Here is a 21,158-nt window from a genome sequence, read left to right as displayed (position 1 = left end):
AATAATTTATATATGTTTTTCTCCCCTCCTAATATTGTCAAAGGATTTTAATGTTTTTCAGAGAGGCTCTGTGACTTAGATTTTATCATATTATTCTAACCAAATCTATTATAAATTCTTCTATTTAATATGAGTTAAGTAAGGTAATTACCTTTGGTGCCATCAGTTGTAGACTTTATTTCCACACCTAATCCTTTTCAAATAAGAAGTATTGATATTGACTATTTTCCTAATAGAGAATCCATAACTAAAAGCTTATGTTACTTTGTACTTACCAGAACTTTCTGAGCCTTGTTTGATGTGATGGGGGAGATATTGGTCTATAATGAAATTAAAGTAAGGTAGTATGCCTGAGAAGTAGTATATTATTTTTGTGTGTGATTATCTCTTTCAGGTATTGCCCTAAAATAAAGTAAAATTTTCAAAATGTAAATACATCTATATTATGTATGTTATCTTTTTCATTAATAGGTTATTGAAGAAAAAAATGAACTGATAAGGGATCTTGAAACCCAAATAGAATGTTTGATGAGTGATCAAGAATGTGTGAAGAGAAATAGAGAAGAAGAAATAGAGCAGCTCAATGAAGTGATTGAAAAACTTCAACAGGAATTGGCAAATATTGGACAGAAGACATCAGTGGATGCTCATTCCCTCCCAGAAGAAGCAGACAGTTTAAAACATCAATTGGATATGGTTATAGCTGAAAAGTTGGCCTTGGAACAGCAAGTAGAAACTACTAATGAAGAAATGACCTTCACAAAAAATGTACTTAAAGAAACCAATTTTAAAATGAATCAGCTAACACAGGAATTATTCCGCTTAAAGAGAGAACGTGAAAGTATGGAAAACATTCAAAGTATACCAGAGAAAACTCTTAACACAGCTATGGATGATCTGAGCAAAGACAAACCTGAACTGGAAGTAGTCCTTACAGAGGATGCTCTTAAATCCCTAGAAAATCAGACATGTCTCAAATCTTTTGAAGAAAATGGTAAAGGTTCCATAATTAATTTGGAAACAAGGTTGTTACAACTTGAGAGCACTGTTAGTGCAAAGGACTTAGAACTTACCCAGTGCTATAAACAAATAAAAGATATGCAAGAACAAAGCCAGTCTGAAATAGAAATGCTTCAAAAGAAGATTGTAAACTTACAGAAAATACTTGAAGAAAAAGTGGCTGCTGCTCTTGTGAGTCAAATCCAACTTGAGGCAGTTCAGGAATATGCAAAGTTCTGTCAAGATAATAAAAAAAATTCATCAGAACCGGAGAGAACAAATATACAGAATTTAAATCAACTAAGAGAAGATGAGTCAGTGTCAAATGTATCAGCATTAACCTTGAGAATATCAGAATTAGAAAGCCAGGTTGTTGAAATGCATACTAGTTTGATTTTAGAAAAAGAACAAGTAGAAATTGCAGAGAAAAATGCTTTAGAAAAAGAAAAGAAGCTGCTAGAACTACAAAAGCTATTAGAGGGCAACGAAAAAAAACAGGGAGGGAAAGAAAGGAAAAGAAGCCCTCAAGATTTTGAAGTTCTCAAGGTTAGTTTTGTATTTGATTATTTTCACTTAAATAATTACGAATTTACTAAATAAGATGTTCTGTTTACATCTAGCAATTTATACAAAAAGGGTTTTTAATAAAAATATACCACTTATAAAAAAAAACCTCTTGTTAAAAGATAAACTAGACTAAATTTACAGGAGTTTATTTGAACAAAGAAGGATTCATGAATTGGGTAGCACTCAGAACCTGAGGACTTTCACAAATCTCTTTTGTGCAACAGTGGCCAGTGAATATTTATAAACAGAACTACCAAATAAAGTGCAGAAATAGCTTGATTAGTTACAGTTAGGTGTTTGCCTTATTTGGACATGGTCTGCTCAGTTGCCTGCTTGTCATTAGCTAAGACTTGGCTGTTTATTATACTCCTAAGTTAGGTTTTCAGTTTGCTTACATACTCCTAAGTTAGGTTGCAGTTCCTTACATAGGAACTCAAGACAGAGACAGCCTCAGGCCAAATTTAAGTTAATACTGTGTAGTCATATTATTATCGCTTAAGTAATGGATACAGACTGTATTTTGTGGCCTTCAAATATGATGTTTATTTCATTAACATCATCATTTTAATGGAGCAGTCAGAAGAAACTAAGAAACATTAACTTTAGCAAATTTCCTTTAGGACTTGGGGGGATTTTTTTCTTAACTTCCTTCTAATATGCATGTTATATGTTATCATTCCTTTTAAGTAATAATAAGTATGAAAATATATTAGGATTAACTTAATATGTAAATTAAGTCAATATGTAAAGAATGCAAACAATATGTAAAGAATGCAGACTTTACAGAAAAAAAATCCTTTATTTAATAGTATCTACTGAATTAATTAATGTGTAAGTGACATATCATTAGCTTTTACAGTTTTTTTTTTTTTTTTTTTTTTTTGAGACAGAGCCTTACTGTGTCACCCACGCTGGAGTGCAGTGGTGCAATCTCATCTCACTGCCGCCTCCACCTTCCGCATTCCAGTGATTCTCCTGCCACAGCCTTCCAGGAGGCTGGGATTACAGGCACACACTACCATGCCCGGCTAAATTTTTTTTGTGTTTTGTTTTTAGTAGAGAGGGTTTTTGCCATGTTGGCAAAAACTGGTCTCGAACTTCTGACCTCAAGTGATCCACCTTCCTTGGCCTCCCAAAGTGTTAGGATTATAGGCATTGGCTACCGCACCTGAACAGCTTTTACAGATTTTATGCCTGATAATAGATTTCATCCATTTTAAGTAAAAATGTGTAGTTGACCTCTGTAAGTTTACTTATGTAAAGATCTGAAGTCACAGTTATTTCTTAGCATATGATGGATAGGACAAGGGCTTTTCTTCCCTCCAAATTCTCACCTTATAAATTTATAACTTTGGGTAGCAGGACTTCAGTCTTCTCTAAACACCAGGAGATTAACTGATAAATCACAATTCTTTAATTATATAATGTATTTTGCAAAGAATAATAATCCTCTGGCTTTTTCCTCATTCATTGGTACTAAGTTACTATAAGTTATAAATAATTAACATAGTAATATAACTTTTTTTTTGGAGATAAGAGTCTTACTCTGTTACCCAGGCTGAAGTGTAGTGGCGCAGCCTTGGCTCACCTGCAGCCTCTCCCTCCTGAATAGCTGGGACTACAGGCATGCACCACCACATCTGGCTAATTTTTGTATTTTTTGTAGAGATAGGGTTTCGCCATGTTGGCCAGACTGGCCTTGAACTCCTGGCCTCAAGTGATCTACCCCTCTCAGCCTCCCAAAGTGCTGGGATTACAGGCCTGAGCCACCGTGCCCAGCCTAAAATAGTAATGTAACTTTCCATGTGTGAGTTCTAAGAAATAGCTTAATTGCACTTGGTTTCTTTTGAGGAAAGTGATATAAATATGAAGAACTTTTTGAATGGTAACAAAGAATGTTTTCAGTAACGATTTATAAATTTTTAGGATGCACACAAATGACATGATTTACCTTTTATTCCCAGAAAATCATTATTTTCTCAAGAATACAAGATGATGGTTCTGAAAAATCTTCTCTGTTTTTGGAAAGAGCATTAATTTGTTGCTGCTCCGTTTATCTATAGGCAGTCATTTCCTTGGATAGTTTTATTAGAATATATAAGTGCCTTGAATTTAGCTATATATTTTTTAAATGATGTGTTTCTTGCATTTTCCACTGTAATTCAGACAACTGCTAAGCTATTTCATACCAACGAAGAAAGTGGATTTTTTAATGAACCTGAGGCTCTTAGAGCTGAATCAGTGGCTACCAAAGCAGAACTTGACAGTTACAAAGAAAAGACTGAAAAACTTCAAGAAGAACTTTTGGTAAGATAAGTAACATAGCTCCTTAATTTACTGACTTTACCTATCTTAATTTCGTTTCAAAGTATATACTCTTCTTTAAGAATAAATCAAGCTCCATAACTTAAAAGCTAGATTAAGAAGTCTTTTGTGGATTTGATGAAAACTTTCATTGTTATAAATTTCTTTATCAACATCTTCTTGCTTGATTTTCTTGGAAATCTTTGTTAGGGTGATACTTTTTATTTCCATTCTGTTAATGAAAGAGTAGAAAGTTGTTAAAGAGAACTGTATATTCCATGAGAACCAAAAATAGAAGCTAATAGAATTATTTCACTTCTATATTTATCTATGACCCTACATACATACAAATATATATGTAAACTATGAGTGTTTCTGAAATGTTTTTCCTGCTACTCTGAGGAAAATGAACATATAATCATGAATTACACTCTTCCTACCCCCTTTAAATTCTACACTTAATATGGAAAGATTTTAACTGAATGCTCTGTTCTATTCATTATGTTTTAGGTAAAAGAAACAAATATGGCATCTCTTCAAAAGGGCTTAAGCCAAGTTAGGGATCACCTCACAGAGGCAAAAGAGAAATTGTCCATTTTAGAAAAAGAAGATGAGACTGAGGTACAAGAAAACAAAAAGATCTGCATGTTCGAGCCACTTCCTATAAAATTGAGTAAGAGCATTGCATCCCAGACAGATGGTACTCTGAAGGTCAATAGCAGCAATCAGACTCCACAAACTCTTGTTAAAAATGCAGGAATACAAATTGATTTACAGAGTGAATGTTCCTCAGAAGAAGTTACTGAAATAATCAATCAGTTTACTGAAAAAATTGAACAGATGCAAGAACTACATGCTGCTGAAATTTTGGACATGGAATCTAGACATATTTCAGAGACTGAAACCTTAAAGAGGGAACACTATGTTACTGTTCAGTTGCTGACAGAGGAATGTGGTACCTTGAAGGCAGTGATACAGTGTCTGAGAAGTAAAGAGGTATTTGGTTTTTATAATATGTGTCTTTCAACATTGTGTGCTTTTAAGAGAAAATAAACTTGGGGCAGTCTCTTCCTTATGATACTATCACAATTTTAATAGTTTTTAAACTGTTTTAAATTTAAAGAATTTTTAGTTTAAAATGTTTTAAATGTTTCCATTGTGTAGAGTTAATGTATGATGTTTCTGTATGGATTTGGAACATGTTATCATTTCTTAATTCATGAATGTCTCTTCTCATTGTAATATTCACGAAGAAACAGACATGTTAAAAACCATGAATAATTTCATTTATTATGAAAGGTGTGACAGATTTGATTGATTTCTTTACCACATTAGAAACCAGCAAAATAATTCATTGTATTCTATTTTTATTAAAGCAAAAAAAATGTATTTTTTTCCCTCTAATTAGGGATCCTCAATTCCTGAATTAACACATTCTGATGCTTACCAAACAAGAGAAATATGCTCCAGTGGTAAGTTATATAAATATCTGTAATGTTTCTAGTATTTATTTAAGAAGTACTGGTTTTTTGCAGATTGGGGGTTGATTTTTTTTTTTTTTAACAGCAAATGATTTTCTTTTTTTAGATTCTGGATCAGACTGGGGTCAGGGAATTTATCTTACACACAGTCAGGGATTTGACACAGCATCAGAAGGCCGAGGAGAAGAAGGTGAAAGTTCAATAGATTCCTTTCCAAAGAAAATAAAGGTATTAAAAGATAGATACCTTTTATTAACTTACCCAGTGTTGTTTCCATGTTGAACATAGCAGTTCATTAGAAGGTGGGTTCATTTCTGAAGAGAGAATTGCATAGCTGGAAGGAACCTGAGAGATCTATTTTATTTCCATATTTCACAGATAAATAATAGATTTAATGATGATATGTATGAAGACTTGTTTTCTTAATAATTCTTATTCCTGATGTTTTTATTTGTCAGAATTTTTAAAGTAATCTCAAAGAGTAGAAGTTATATCCCATGTATTTCTTTTGGTCAAATCAGTGGCTTATCAGTAAACCTAGGAAGAGTACGTTAGCCAAACAGAAGGAACTTAGAGATGAGAGCTATGAAAAGTCATAGGCCATCTACCGGAGTTGGCCTACCCCTCCACAGGAAGAAGGTATTCAGTAATGTTGGGCTGGAGTTTTCTCTCTGCAGGCTATCTTGCTCAAAATTTATTTCTCTCTGTATGTCTAATTTTTCAGTCCATGAAGAAGTTGTCATAATTCTGGCTTTTCGGTTTTGTTTTCTAGGGATTACTGAGAGCTGTCCATAATGAAGGCATGCAGGTGCTTTCTCTCACTGAGTCACCCTATAGTGATGGCGAGGACCATTCTATTCAGCAGGCTTCAGAATCTTGGCTAGAAGAGAGAAAAGCTTACCTCAGTATAATTTCATCTCTTAAGGATTTAATTACCAAAATGCAACTGCAAAGAGAAGCTGAGGTACCCAAAGAATACTAAGCATGCACAATAATAATACACTACAAATTAAATTATCTTTTATACATGTTTTTGCATGAATAACTGTATATATTTTCACACTTCAAAATCAGCCAGGAGCAGTGGCTCACACCTGTAATCCCAGCACTTTGGGAGGCCAAGGTGGGTGGATCACCTAAGGTCAGGAATTCGAGACCAGCCTGGCCAACATGTCAAAACCCCGTCTCTACTAAAAATACAAAAAATAGCCAGACATGGTGGCAGGTGCCTGTAATCCCAGCTACTTGGGAGGCTGAGGCAGGAGGATTGCTTGAACCTGGAAGGTGGAGGTTGCAGTAAGCCAAGATCACACCACTGCACTCCAGCCTGGGCAACAGAGTGAGACTCTGTCTCAAAAAGAAAAAAAAAAAAGAAAAGAAATACACATGCTTCTAGACTTTTAATTACTTTGCTTAGTAGATTAATATTTTTAGAATGTTTTTAAAACATACTTATTTGAAAACTAATTTTGTTATATGTATTTTGCTAGGTTTATGATGGTTCTCAATCTCATGAGGGCATCTCAGACTGGCGAGGTGAACTACTGCTTGCCCTTCAACAAGTTTTCTTAAAAGAACATAGTGTTTTACTAGCGGCGTTTCGGACGGAGCTGACAGCTCTGGGTACTACAGATGCAGTTGGTTTATTAAACTGCTTGGAACAGAGAATACAAGAACAGGTATAATGAAACTTCATTTAAAGAACACTTTAATAGAAATAAGTAAATGGTTATTGATTTTAAAGTCTTAAGTATGACGGTTAAGATTTTAATAAGAGCCACTATGAATATTTAAGAAAAAAAATACCATAAATATTTTAACTTACTGTGTTAGAAAGTAAGAAAGACTGAAAGTTAATGAGCTAATTTTCTAACGTAGAAAATTAGAAAAAGAGCAACAAAATAATTCCAAACAAATTTAAAAGAGTAATAGTAAATTCTCATTATTTGCACCTGGTTATGTTCTATAAAGTTGCTCTGAACATCGAGGAGTTATTGCTCCTAAGGGAAATACAAGGTTAGGTTCCTGTAAGCCTTTGGTCACAACTGATGGATGCATCAGTACCTTGTCTATAGGGGATTCTATTTTAAGACACCTTAGTTACTATGTATTATTGATTGATAAACCTTGAACACCACCAACAGCACTATAACTCATGCCTGAAAAAAAACTTTTCTGACCCAAATTTTCTCCTTAAGGCACATTACAGCCTTCTTGTACTTAGGAACACCATAAAGCACTTCAGCACTACTTTTGGGGCCCATTTTGAACAGTGAAATCACAAATAAAATGCACAAAAATTTGAAAAGTCACTAAATACACTGTAAAAAGATTTGACTTTAGCCGGGGACATGCATATTGGACCATTTAAATTTTTTGCTGCTGTGTGCATTTCTGTGGAAGACCATGAAAGCAATACAAGTATGGAATTGAGAGTTACAAATAAATTTTAGTGAGAAGACAAATCTGCAAATATGGAATCAGAATAATGAAGATTCCCTTCAATGAAGAAAAAGACATCAATAGATACAGTGGTACAATAGGATAAAATGTTAAAAGTTGGACATTTGAACTTTTCTGGAGAATTGGTTAAGCAAAATGATAAAGCACACATTTTTAAAATTATACTTTAAGTTCTAGGTTACATGTACAGATCTTGCAGGATTGTTACATGGGTATACACATGCCATGTGATTTACTGCATCCATCCACCCATCATCTACATTAGGTATTTATCCTAATGTTATCCCTCCCCAACCCCACACCCCCTCCTATTCTTCCCCTAGCTCTCCCATCCCTCAGCAGGCCCTGGTGTGTGATGTTTCCCCCCCTGTGTCAATGTCTTCTCGTTGTTCAACAACCACTTCTGTGTGAGAATATGTGGTGTTTGGTTTTCTGTTCTTGTGTCAATTTGCTGAGAATGATGGTTTCATTCCAGCTTCATCCATGTCCCTGCAAATGACATGAACTCGTCCTTTTTTATGGCTGCATAGTATTCCATGGTGTATATGTGCCACATTTTCTTTATCCAGACTATCATTGATGGGCATTTGGGTTGATTCCAAGACTTTGCTATCGTAAACAGTGCCGCAGTGAACATATGTGTGCATGTGCCATTATAATAGAATGATTTATAATCCTTTGGGTATATACCCAGTAATAAGATTGCTGGGTCAAATGGTATTTCTGGTTCTAGATCCTTGAGGAATTGCCACACTGTCTTCCACAATTGTTGAACTAATTTACACTCCCACCAACAGTGCAAAAGTGTTCCTATTTCTCCACATTCTCTCCAGCATCAGTTGTCTCCTGACTTTTTAATGATCACCATTCTAACTGGCATGAGATGGTATCTCACTGTGGTTTTGATGTGCATTTCTCTAATGACCAGTGATGATGAGCACTTTTTCATGTTTGTTGGCTGCATAAATGTCTTCTTTTGGAAAGTATCTGTTAATATCCTTCACCCACTTTTTGATGGGGTTTTTTTTTCTTGTAAATTTGTTTAAGGTCTTTGTAGATTCTGGATCTTAGCCCTTTGTCAGATGGGTAGATTGCAAAAATTTTTTCCCATTCTCTTGGTTGCTGGTTCACTCTAATGATAGTTTCTTTTGCTGTGCAGAAGCTCTTAAGTTTAATTAGATCCCATTTGTCTATTTTGGCTTTTGTTGCCATTGCTTTTGGTGTTTTAGCCATGAAATCCTTGCCTAAGTCTATGTCCTGAATAGTATTGTGTAGGTTTTCTTCTAGGGTTTTTATGGTGTTAGGTCTTACGTTTAAATCTTTAATCCAACTGGAGTTAATTTTTGTATAAGGTGTAAGGAAGGGGTCCAGTTTCAATTTTCTGCATATGGCTTGCCAGTTTTCCGACATCATTTATTAAACAGGGATTCCTTTCCCCATGGCTTGTTTTTTTTTCAGATTTGTCAAAGATCAGATGGTTGTAGATGTGTGGCATTACTTCCGAGGCATCTGTTATGTTCCATTGGTCTATATCTCTGTTTTGGTACCAGAACCATGCTGTTTTCATTACTGTTGCCTTGTAGTATAGTTTGAAGTCAGGTAGCATGATGCCTCCAGCTTTGGTTTTTTATTTGTTTGGTTTTTTTGCTTAGGATTGTTTTGACTATGCAGGCTCTTTTTTGGTTCCATATGAAGTTTAAGGTGTTTTTTTTCTAGTTCTATGAAGAAGGTCAATGGTAGCTTGATGGGGATAGCATTGTATCTATAAATTACTTTGGGCAATATGGCCATTTTCATGATATTGATTCTTTCTAATCATGAGCATGGAATATTTTTCCATCTGTTTGTGTCTTCTCTTATTTCCTTGAGCAGTAGTTTGTAGTTCTCCTTGAAGAGGTCCTTCACACACCTTGTTAATTGTATTCCTAGGCATTTTATTCTCTTTGTAGCAATTGTGAATGGGAGTTCACTCATTATTTGGTTCTCTGTCTGTTATTGGTATATATAGGAATGCTTGTGATTTCCACACATTGATTTTGTTTCCTGAGACTTTGCTGCAGTTGCTTATCAGCTTAAGGAGATTTGGGGCTGACACGATGGGGTCTTCTAAATATACAGTCATGTCGTCTGCAAATAGAGACAGTTTGACTTCCTCTTTTCCTAATTGAATACACTTTTTTTTTTTTTTTTTTTGCCTTATTGCTCTGACCAGAACTTCCAAACTATGTTGAATAGGAGTGGTGGGAGAGGGCACACTTGTCTTGTGCCAGTTTTCAAAGGGAATGCTTCCAGTTTTTGCCCATTCAGTATGATACTGGCTGTGGGTTTGTCATAAATAGCTTTTATTATTTTGAGATACGCTCCATTGATACCTAGTTTATTGAGAGTTTTTAGCATAAAGGGCTGCTGAATTTTGTTGAAGGCCTCTGCATCTATTGAGATAATCATGTAGTTTTTGTCTTTGGTTCTGTTTATGTGATGGATTACATTTATAGATTTGCATATGTTGAACCAGCCTTGAATCTCTGGGATGAAGCCAACTTGATCATGATGCATAAGATTTTTGATGTGCTGTTGGATTCGGCTTGCCAGTATTTTATTGAAAATTTTTGCATCAATGTTCATCATGGATATTGGCCTGAAATTTTCTTTTTTTAGTTGTCTCTCTGCTATGGTTTGGTATCAGGATGATGTTGGTCTCATAAAATGAGTTAGGGAGGATTTCCTCTTTTTGTATTGTTTGGAATAGTTTCAGAAAGAATGGTGCCAGCTCCACTTTGTACGTTTGATAGAATTCAGGTGTAAACCTGTCTGGTCCTGGGCTTTTCTTTGGTTGGCAGGCTATTAAGTGCTGCCTCAACTTCAGACCTTGTTATTGGTCTATTCAGGGATTCAACTTCTTCCTGGTTTAGTCTTGGGAGGGTGTAAGTGTCCAGGAATTTATCCATTTCTTCTAGATTTATTGGTTTATGTGCATAGAGGTGTTTGTAGTAATCTCTGATGGTAGTTTGTATTTCTGTGGAATCGGTGGTGATACCCTTTTATCATTTTTTATTGCATCTATTCAGTTCTTCACTCTTCTTTTTTATTAGTCTGGCTAGTGGTCTATTTTGTTGATCTTTAAAAAAAAAACAGTTCCTGGATTCATTGATTTTTTTTTTTAAGGGTTTTTGTGTCTCTCTCTCAGTTCTGCTCTGATCTTAGTTATTTCTTGTCTTCTAGCTTTTGAATGTGTTTGATCTTACTCCTCTAGTCCTTTTAATTTTGACATTAGGATGTCAATTTTAGATCTTTCCTCGCTTCTCATGTAGGCATTTAGTGCTATAAATTTCCCTCTAGACACTGCTTTAAATGTGTCCCAGAGATTCTGGCACATAGTATCTTCATTCTCATTGGTTTTGAAGAACATCTTTAGTTCTGCCTTCATTTCATTTTTTATCCAGTAGTCATTCAGGAGCATGTTGTTCTGTTTCCATGTAGTTGTGCAATTTTGAATGAGTTTCTTAGTCCTGAGTTCTAATTTGATTGCACTGTGGTCTGAGACTGGTTGTTATGATTTCCATTCTTTTGCATTTGCTGAAGAGTGATTTACTTCCAACTATATGGTCAGTTTTAGAGTAAGTGTGATGTGGTGCTGAGAAGAATGTATATTCTGTTGATTTGGGGTGGAGAGTTCTGTAGATGTCTGTTAGGTCCACTTGGTCCAGATCTAAGTTCACTTCCTTAATATCCTTGTTAATTTTCTGTCTGGTTGATTTGTCTAATATTGACAGTGGAGTGTTAAAGTCTCCCACTATTATTGTGTGGGAGTCTAAGTCTCTTTGTAGGTCTCTAAGAACTTGCTTTATATATCTGGGTGCTTCTGTATTGGGTGCATATATATTTAGGATAGTTAGCTCTTCTTGTTGCGTTAATCCCTTTACCATTATGTAATGCCCTTCTTTGTCTCTTTTGATCTTTGTTGGTTTAAAGTTCATTTTATCAGAGACTAGGATTGCAACTCTTGCTTTTTTTTTTTTTTTCCTCTCCATTTGCTTGGTAAATCTTCCTCCATCCCTTTATTTTAAGCGTATGTGTGTCCTTGCAGGTGAGATGGGTTTCCTGGATACGGCACACCAATGGGTTTTGACTTTTTATCCAATTTGCCAGTCTGTGTCTTTTGAGTGGAGCATTTAGCCCATTTACATTTAAGGTTAATATTGTTATGTGTGAGTTTGATCCTGCCATTTTGGTACTAGCAGGTGGTTTTGCCCATTAGTTGAAGCAGTTTCTTCATTGTGTCGATGGTCTTTACCATTTAGTATGTTTTTGCAGTGGCTGGTACTGGTTGTTCCTTTCCACGTTTAATGCTTCCTTCAGGAGCTCTTGTGAGGCAGGCCTGGTATTGATGAAATCTCTCAGCATTTGCTTGTCCGTAAAGGATTTTATTTTTCCTTCACTAATGAAGCTTAGTTTGGCTGGATATGAAATTCTGGGTTGAAAGTTCTTTTTTTTAAAGATGTTGAACATTGACCCCTACTCTCTTCTGGCTTGTAGGGTTTCTGCAGAGAGATCTGCTGTGAGTCTGATGGGCTTTGTGGGTAACCCAACCTTTCTCTCTGGCTGTCCTTTGCATTTTTTCCTTCATTTCAACCCTGGTAAATCTGATGATTATGCGCCTTGGGGTTGCTCTTGAGGAATATCTTTGTGGTGTTCTCTGTATTTCCTGAATTTGAATGTTGGATTACCTTGCTAGGTTGGGAAAGTTCCCCTGGATAATATCCTGAAGAGTGTTTTCCAACTTGATTTCATTCTCCCTGTCACAGCCAGGCGTGGTGGCTCATGCCTCTAATCCCAGCACTTTGGGAGACCAAGGTGGGTGGATCATGCAGTCAGGAGTTCAAGATCAGCTTGGCCAAGATGGTGAAGCCCCATCTCTACTAAAAATACAAAAATTAGGAGGCCGAGGTGGGTGGATCACAGGGTCAAGAGATTGAGACCATCCTGGTCAACATGGTGAAACCCTGTCTCTACTAAAAATACAAAAAATTAGCTGGGCGTGGTGGCGCGTGTCTGTAATCCCAGCTACATGGGAGGCTGAGGCAGGAGAATTGCCTGAACCCAGGAGGCAGAGGTTGCAGTGAGCCGAGATCGCACAATTGCACTCCAGCCTGGGTAACAAGAGCGAAACTCCATCTCAAAAAAAAAAAATACAAAAATTAGCCAGGCACAGTGGCACACGCCTGTAATCCCAGCTACTCAGGAGGTTGAGGCAGGAGAATTGCTTGAACCTGGGGAGCAGAGGTTGCGGTAAGCTGAGATCGCTCCACTGCACTCCAGCCTGGTTAACAGAGTAAGACTTCGTCTCAGAAAAAATTTGCATCATTCTCCCCGTCACATTCAGGTACACCCATCAAACATAGATTTGGTCTTTTCACATAATTCCATATTTCCTGGAGGCTTTGTTCATTTCTTTTCACTCTTTTTTCTCTAATTTTGCCTTCTCATTTTATTTCATTGAGTTGATCTTCAATCTCTGATCGTTTTTTCTGCTTGATCAATTTGACTATTAAATTTTGTGTATGCTTCGCAAAGTTCTCATGCTGTGTTTTTCAGTTTCATCAAGTCGTTTATGTTCTTCTCTAAGCTGGTTATTCTAGTTAGCATTTTCTCTAACCTTTTTTCAAGGTTCTTAGTTTCTTTGCATTGGGTTAGAACATGCTCCTTTAGCTCAGAGAAGTTTGTTATTACCCACCTTCTGAAGCCTGCTTCTGTCAATTTGTCAAACTATTTCTCCATCCAATTTTGTTTCCTTGCCAGTGAGGGGTTGTGATCCCTTGGAGGAGAAGAGACATTCTGATTTTTGGTGAATTCAGCCTGTTTGCACTGGTTTCGTCGCATCTTCGTGGATTTATTTGCCTTTGGTCTTTGAAGTTGATGACTTTCTGATGGGGTCTCTGAGTGGACATCCTTTCTGTTGATGTTGAAGCTATTTCTTTCAGTTTTTTAGTTTTCCTTCTAACAGTCAGGCCCCTCTGCTGCAGGACTGCTGGAGGTCCACTCCAGACCCTGCTTGCCTGGGAATCACCCGCTGGGGCTGCAGAACAGCAAGGATTGCTGCTTGTTCCTTCTTCTGGTAGCTTCATCTCAGAAGGGTATCCGCCAGATGTCAGCCAGAGCTCTCCTGTATGAGTTGTCTCTTAGGTTAAACAGGGTTCAGGGAGCCACTTGAGAAGGCAGTCTGTCCCTTATCAGAGCTCAAGTGCTATGCTAGCTCTGTTGCTCCCTTGAGAACTGCTAGGAACGGATGTTTTAGTCTGCTGAAGTGGAGCTCACAGCTGCCCCTTTTCCCAGGTGCTGTGTCCCGGGAAGGAGGGGCTTTATTTATAAGTCCCTGATGGGCGGCTGCCTTTTTTCGTAGATGCCTTGCCCAGCAAGGAGGGAGTCTAGTCACAGTCTGCCTGTAAAAGGCCTTGATGAGCTGCCACAGGCTCCACTCATCTGCTGTGTAAACCTCCTTGTAATTTTGTTTTCACAGGCAAGGTTAAACTGTCTCAGTAATGGTGGACTGCCTTGGTAATGGCAGATGCCCCTCCCCACACCAAGCTCGACTGTCCCAGGTTGAGCTCAAACTGCTGTGCTGGCTGTGAAAATCTCGAGCTGGTGGGTTTTAACTTGCTGGTCTTTGTAGGGGTGGATCCCATGGAGCCAGATCACTTGGCTCCCTGCTTCAGCCCCCTTTTTTTCAGGGGAATGGGCGGTTCTGTCTCACAGGTATTCCAGGTGCTGGCTAAAACAGTCACTCAGGTTTGTGCTGGAAACCTGCATGGCACCTGCAGGAATCTCCTGGTGTGTGGGCTGTAAAGACCGTGGGAAAAGTGCAGTATCTGAGCCGGAGTGCTGGAGTGTCCAGAAAAGTCCCTGGTGGCCTACCTTGGGTAGGAGAGGGAGTGCTCTGGTCTCTTGCACTTCCTGGGTGAGGCAACACCCCACCCTGCCTCAGTTTGCCCTCCAAGTGAGCTACACCCACTGTCCAACCAGTCCCATTAAGATGAACCTGGTCCTCAGTTGGAAATACGGAGAGATCACTCACCTTCTGCGTTGTGCTCGCTGGGAACTGCACTCGAGAGCTGTTCCTACTCAGCCATCTTGACAGAAGTCCTCAAAGCACACATTTTTAAAGTTAGGAATGAACTACAGATATATCTGAGGTACAAAAATAATAGAATATTATGAATAATTTTATGAAATTAAACTTAAACACTTGGGTGAAGTGGACAGATTTTCTTAAAAAAAAATCACTTATGAAAACTATTTCAGTAAGAAATGGGAAACCTGGCTGGGCACAGTGGCTCACGCCTGTAATCCCAGCACTTTGGGAGGCTGAGGCGTATGGATCACGAGGTCAAGAGATCTAGACCATCCTGGCCAACATGGTGAAACCCCGTCTCTACTAAAAAATACAAAAATTAGCTGGGCATGGTGGCGCATGCCTGTAGTCCCAGCTACTAGGGAGGCTGAGGCAGGAGAATTGCTTGAACCCGGGAGGCGGAGGTTGCAGTGAGTCGAGATTGCACCACTGCACTCCAGCCTGGCGACAGAGCAAGACTCCGTCTCAAAAAAAAAAAGAAATGGAAAACCTGCAAAGACCTATTATATAACAGAATCAAATCAACAGTTAAAAATCTACTCATAATACTTAGCACCCAGATCTTGTTTTTCAAATATATTCTCCATTGAAAAGAACTAGGACTTCTGGTGGAACTGGTGATTCTGGGGGTGGATTAAGGGAAGTACAAGGTGAGCCTGGAGCATCTTGTTTTGGAGGCAAGTAAGGAATTGTTCAAAGAATGAAGGGAACATGTCAAAAGGTCACAGAAGCCAGCTTGAAAGAGCTCCAACTGGCCAAATTGTAGAAAAATTTAAACATCATACTAAATGATATTGACAAATTATAAGCCAAAGAGTGAAATAAGAATTCATGAGACCATACTGATATAAATAAATAAATAGTATTACCATGAAATGACAGCTAGTAAATGTAGAAGGAACAATGAAATTAGGAAATCACCCTTTATTAAACACTATGGTAATGATCTATTCAGGTAATAGTTAGCAACGGATGCTAAAACTAGTGTAAAAAGGTTTGTTAAGAAAATATGTTTACATATTTTCAAAGTAAATCCCCAGAAAATCTTCTTTAATTACAAAGGGAAAAGCAGTAACTTCACAGTGGAGAAACCTTGCAGATACCACCTTAACCAAGTGATCAGAATTACTATTACCAGTAATGGAATAGACATCATACAGTTCCTAATATGAAGGGCACAGTGCCACTTCTGTAGTATTTCTGTCAAATGAATATTCAGAGTCTACTCTTGGGGAAATATCAGACCAAAACAAATTGAGAACACTACATCTATCAAAATAAAAAATACTGACGCCAACTACTGATAAGGATGAAGAAAAACTGTCTCATATATTGCTGGTAGGAATGTAAAATGGGAGGGCAATAGCCAAAAACTGGAAACATCCTAAATGTCCTTTGACGGGGAAATAGATGAACAAACTATGGTACATCCATACAATGAAATATTACTCAGCAATTAAAAAGAAACAAACTATTGATGCCTGCTATATAATGCCCTTGTATGCTCTACAATATATATAATGCTCTTGAAATGACAAAATGATAAATGCTCTTGAAATGACAAAATTATAGTAATAGAGAACAGATCAGTGGTTGACAGGGTTTAGGGTTAGGGAGAGGGTATGACTACAAAGGAGTTTCTTTGTGGTGATAAAAGAGTCTGTACCCTGATGGTAGTGGTGGTTACATGAACCTGTCTATACATGTGATCAAATTTTGTAGTACTACACACCAAGCAAATGAATGACTGCATGTAAAAACTAATGAAATCTGAATAAGCCCTATAGTTTAGTATTATACTAATGTCAGTTTTCTGGTTTTGATAATATACTATGGTAATACAAGATGGTATCATTGGGAAAAGCTGGCTAAAGGGTACATGGGAACTTTAGCTTAAATTAATACAAAATTTAAAAGTTTTTTAAAATTGAGGCACATACAACAAAATAGCCTGTAGTCTTCAAAAATTCAAGGTCATGAAAGACTTATGAATATCACTTTTTTTTCTTTTTGCTATGAAGGACATTTCACAAAATTGGAATAGGCTCTGTATATCACATAGTAGTATTGTAGTAATGTTAATTCTACTTTTGCTAATTGTAGTTATGTAAAAGAACGTTCTTGTTTTAAGGAAATACACTTTGGTATTTAGAGGTAAAGGAGCATTTGTTTGCAGCATATCCTCAGACATTTTGGAAAGGAAAAACAAGAAAATATTTTTTAAAAAGAAAATTTTAGTGTGTGTGTTTCATTCATTATTCTTCAGATTTCTTGGTTGTTAATTTTATTGCCTTTACATCTCTCTTCACGTGATTTTTACCTTTCTTTGTTACAGGGTGTTGAATATCAAGCAGCTATGGAATGCCTGCAGAAAGCAGATAGAAGGAGTTTGTTATCTGAAATTCAGGCACTGCATGCACAAATAAATGGTAGGAAAATTACTCTGAAAAGAGAACAAGAGAATGAGAAACCAAGCCAAGGTATGTTGTATGACAAGCTCATGATGTTACACAAATAGGTGAAAAGAGTTCACTTTGTTTTCTTTCTGTTAGTATTAAGTTAAAACACATTTTCTTGGTCATATTTACTTCTTATTCTCATAACATTAAGGATACAATCTATATTAATTACTTGAGGGGTTAGAGGATTGGTAAATTGATTTTAAACAGCTATGTTGACTTTAAAATAAACTACCAATCCCCTGAGCAGTTTAAGCCCATTGGATTCATTTTCTTTATTTTAGAGCTATATGTTAAGAAAACAGTCTTTCCAGTCATATAACAGAAAATACTCTTTGGAGGAATATCCACAATGCATGTAACTAATTCTTTTTTAATCCTTTAAAAAAAAACTGTGAGATGTAAAACACAAACAGAAAATTACAAATTGCAAATACGCAGTATGACAAATTATTAAATGAGTATCTATGGTAACATCACCTATGTGAATATAGCCAGTATCCCAAAAGCCCCTTCTCCCAAGCACATGCTCCTCTGAGTAACTTAGAGGTAATCATTATTCTGATTTTTCTTTAGTTTTACTACCTATTTATATATTCCTAAAACATGTAAATTTAAAGTTTTTTCTGTTTTTGAACTTTATTAATCTGCACGTATTTTGTTACCTTGCTTCTTTCACCTCTCTGTAACATTCTTCCAAGTTACTGCATTTATCTCCATTTCATTCATTCTTGTTACTCTGTAGAATTCCCTGTGTAGGTATTCCAAAATGTATCCATTCTACTAATATGATCGAGCATTTGGGTTGTTTCCACTTTTTAACTTTTAGCTATCAGTGCTATTATAAACATTGTTGTATGGTGTTTCTGCTACATATGTGCATGCATCTTCTGAGTATATAACTAAGAGTAGACTTGCTGGGTCATGGGATGCATATCTTCAAATTTATTAGATGACGTCAAACGATTTTCCTACATGGTCATATTAATTTATATTCTCACTAGCAGTATATGAGAGTTGTGTTGCTTCACATCTTTGCCAACAGCTGGTAGTCAGACTTCTGTTGCCAATCTGCCGGGTGTGCCGTAGATTCTTATTGTGGTTTTAATTGGCTTTTCTCTAATTCCTGAAGTGTTTAGTCCTTTTTTCACATGGTAATTGGCTAGTTGAATTTTTGTTTTTGTAATATACTTGTTTAGGTACTTTTTGATAAAAATATCTGGTCTTTTAAATTGAGCTACAGATGGAAATCATTAAAAAGTAAAGTGAAATCTAATTTTCGTCATATCCACTGAGGACATATATGCTTGTGTGTTTAGGAAATTTTTTTTAATGTAATGGTAGAATCATGTATCCTTTTGCACATAAGTCACAGCATGGTCTCATATTGATCATTAAAGAGCTGAAGCAGTCCAGGGGCAGTGGCTCACGCCTGTAATCCCAGCATCTTGGGAGGCCAAGACAGGCGGATCACGAGGTCAGGAGTTCAAGACCAGCCTGGACAACATGGTGAAACCCCGTCTCTACTAAAACTACAAAAATTATCTGAGCATGGTGGTACACACCTGTAATCCCAGCTACCTGGGAGACTGAGGCAGGAGAATCATTTGAACCCGGGAGGCAGAGGTTGCAGTGAGCTGGGATCGCACCATTGCACTCCAACCTGGGTGACAGGTAGAGACTCCGTCTCAAAAAAAAAAAAAAGGCTGAACCATTCTTATCACTGAGTTTCAGAAGAAAAAAAAGACCAAAGCAGGTTAAAATTACTTCAGAAAAAAGAGTCATAATTAGATAACACACATATTACCTTCAATGTAGTTGCTTAATTGAAGATGCCTTTTAGGGACAGATTAGTATTTTTTTTTAAGGTTAAATAGAACACCATTGAAAGCTTAATTAATGTCACACATTCATATTTATGTAAATTCTTTACCTCTAAAATTTTAGAAGCCTAAATTAAACATGATTTATTATCATCTAAAGCTAATGTTATTTCTGTCTCCTAACATCATTAATATGAATTGTAATGTGAATTGTTGAACTTTGATAATATGTTTTTAAGTTAAAATCCTTTTTTTATTAGAGTAGTATAGTATTACATATTTATGGTAGAATACGGAAGAGAATAGGGTGAAAACCATCCCTTAAATCACCTAAATCCTAAATTAATGACTACCGAACACGTGGGTAAATATGTCTCCAGACCTTTTCAATATGCATGTGTATATAGTTTATATTTTTCATAAAAAAAGGATCCTGATACATATTTTATAACATGCTTTTTTTCATTTAACTTACTTAGGCATTTAAAATTTTCAGTTTGTTTTTATTGTAACAAACATGTAGCAAGGGTTTGGTTGGCTTTTGATGGAAAAAAGGACAGTATCCAAAGTGGGGTTTGGATTTCCCGCTTCTGGGAACAGAGTTATATTATAGTAAAGTTCCCAGGGACTATCTGCAAAGGAGTGCTGAACAAAAGATATAAGCAGTGTTCATCATTGTAGTCAGTTACTTGGGTAACTCCTGCAAGTACTTTGTGTGGCTATCAGAAATCTTTGGAATTTTTTAATGTACATTGTTAAAATTCTGAATGAACAAATATGAGTTCCATTTAAAGGTTTTTTTTAAGTCTTGCATTCATTAATGTATTCTGTTAAGCTTTCACCCTTATACATTTATAGTTCTGAAATCTTGGCTACTAGCACTCTGAGGAAAACATGCCTAAAATTTATTTATATACATTACCAACTCTTTTTGTTTTTTTTTTGAGACAGGGTCTCACTCTGTCACTAGGCTGGAATGCAGTGGCATGGTCTCAGCTCATTGCAACCTCAACCTCCCGGGCTCAAGCAGTCCTCCCACCTCAGCCCCCTGAGTAGATGGGATTATAGGCACATGCCAGCACTCCCAGCTGATTTTTGTATTTTTAGTAGAGACAGTGTTTCACCATGTTGTCCAGGCTAGTCTTGAACTCCTGTCCTTAAGCAGACCTCCCTCCCACCTCAGCCTCCCAAAGTGCTGGGATTACAGCTATGAGCCACTGATCCTGGACTGCATTACCAACTCTTGGAACTGTAATTTTTCATGTTTGCTTTGAAGTAATCTCCTAAACTACAAATCAGTTCTTATCAACAAGTATTTATAAACAAAATATGAGTTGCTTGATTATATTTTAAATATTAATCATGTTCTTCATAGAACTCTTGGAATATAACATACAGCAGAAGCAGTCTCAAATGCTGGAAATGCAAGTGGAGCTCAGCAGCGTGAAAGACAGAGCAACAGAACTGCAGGAGCAGCTGAGTTCTGAGAAAATGGTGGTTGCCGAACTGAAGAGTGAGCTTGCACAAACTAAATTGGAACTAGAAACAACACTCAAGGCACAGCATAAACACCTAAAGGAATTAGAGGCTTTCAGGTGTGCTAGGCTTCCTTATTATAAACATGGTACAAGGAATTGGAGTAATTTTGTCATAAACACTGTGCAAATATAGAAAACTATAACATGCATGCTATTTAAATGCAACTGGTTTTTTATGAAAAACTGTAATAGAAAAAAACTTTAAATTTTTCCAGATGAACTTATGATCATGATTATCGCGTATTCTCTACTGTGACTTCAGTTCTGTGTGAGACTTGTATGAGATATAATTTTGACTTTGACCTTTATTTTACCACCAACCAATTTGAAGTGACATTTGTGAACTCAGTAGGATTCATGATTTAATGAGCTAAAATATGCAAAATATTTGAAGA

The 21,158-nt window shown here is 36.7% G+C and overlaps 1 protein-coding gene across 11 annotated transcripts in view; it reads left to right on the top strand.

Annotated features, from left to right (window-relative positions):
- Positions 1 to 21,158, top strand: part of AKAP9 (A-kinase anchoring protein 9) — a 164,536-nt gene that overhangs the window by 128,011 nt on the left and 15,367 nt on the right. For all 11 annotated transcript variants that reach the window (XM_012450841.3, XM_012450835.3, XM_012450840.3 and 8 more), the window contains 9 exons: positions 472 to 1,545; positions 3,733 to 3,873; positions 4,381 to 4,866; positions 5,279 to 5,342; positions 5,458 to 5,579; positions 6,124 to 6,315; positions 6,842 to 7,030; positions 17,279 to 17,423; positions 20,601 to 20,820. In XM_012450841.3, coding sequence (XP_012306264.2) covers positions 472 to 1,545; positions 3,733 to 3,873; positions 4,381 to 4,866; positions 5,279 to 5,342; positions 5,458 to 5,579; positions 6,124 to 6,315; positions 6,842 to 7,030; positions 17,279 to 17,423; positions 20,601 to 20,820 — 2,633 coding nt within the window. The remainder of the gene's footprint in view (positions 1 to 471; positions 1,546 to 3,732; positions 3,874 to 4,380; positions 4,867 to 5,278; positions 5,343 to 5,457; positions 5,580 to 6,123; positions 6,316 to 6,841; positions 7,031 to 17,278; positions 17,424 to 20,600; positions 20,821 to 21,158) is intronic.

Source organism: Aotus nancymaae, unplaced genomic scaffold, assembly GCF_030222135.1.
Source record: "Aotus nancymaae isolate 86718 unplaced genomic scaffold, 86718_ANA_hifiasm-v0.15.2.pri h1tg000025l, whole genome shotgun sequence".
In the NCBI taxonomy this organism is placed as follows: Eukaryota; Metazoa; Chordata; class Mammalia; order Primates; family Aotidae; genus Aotus; species Aotus nancymaae.
The sequence above is the reverse complement of the archived record's forward strand: the minus strand, read 5'-3'. Positions and strand labels throughout refer to the sequence as shown.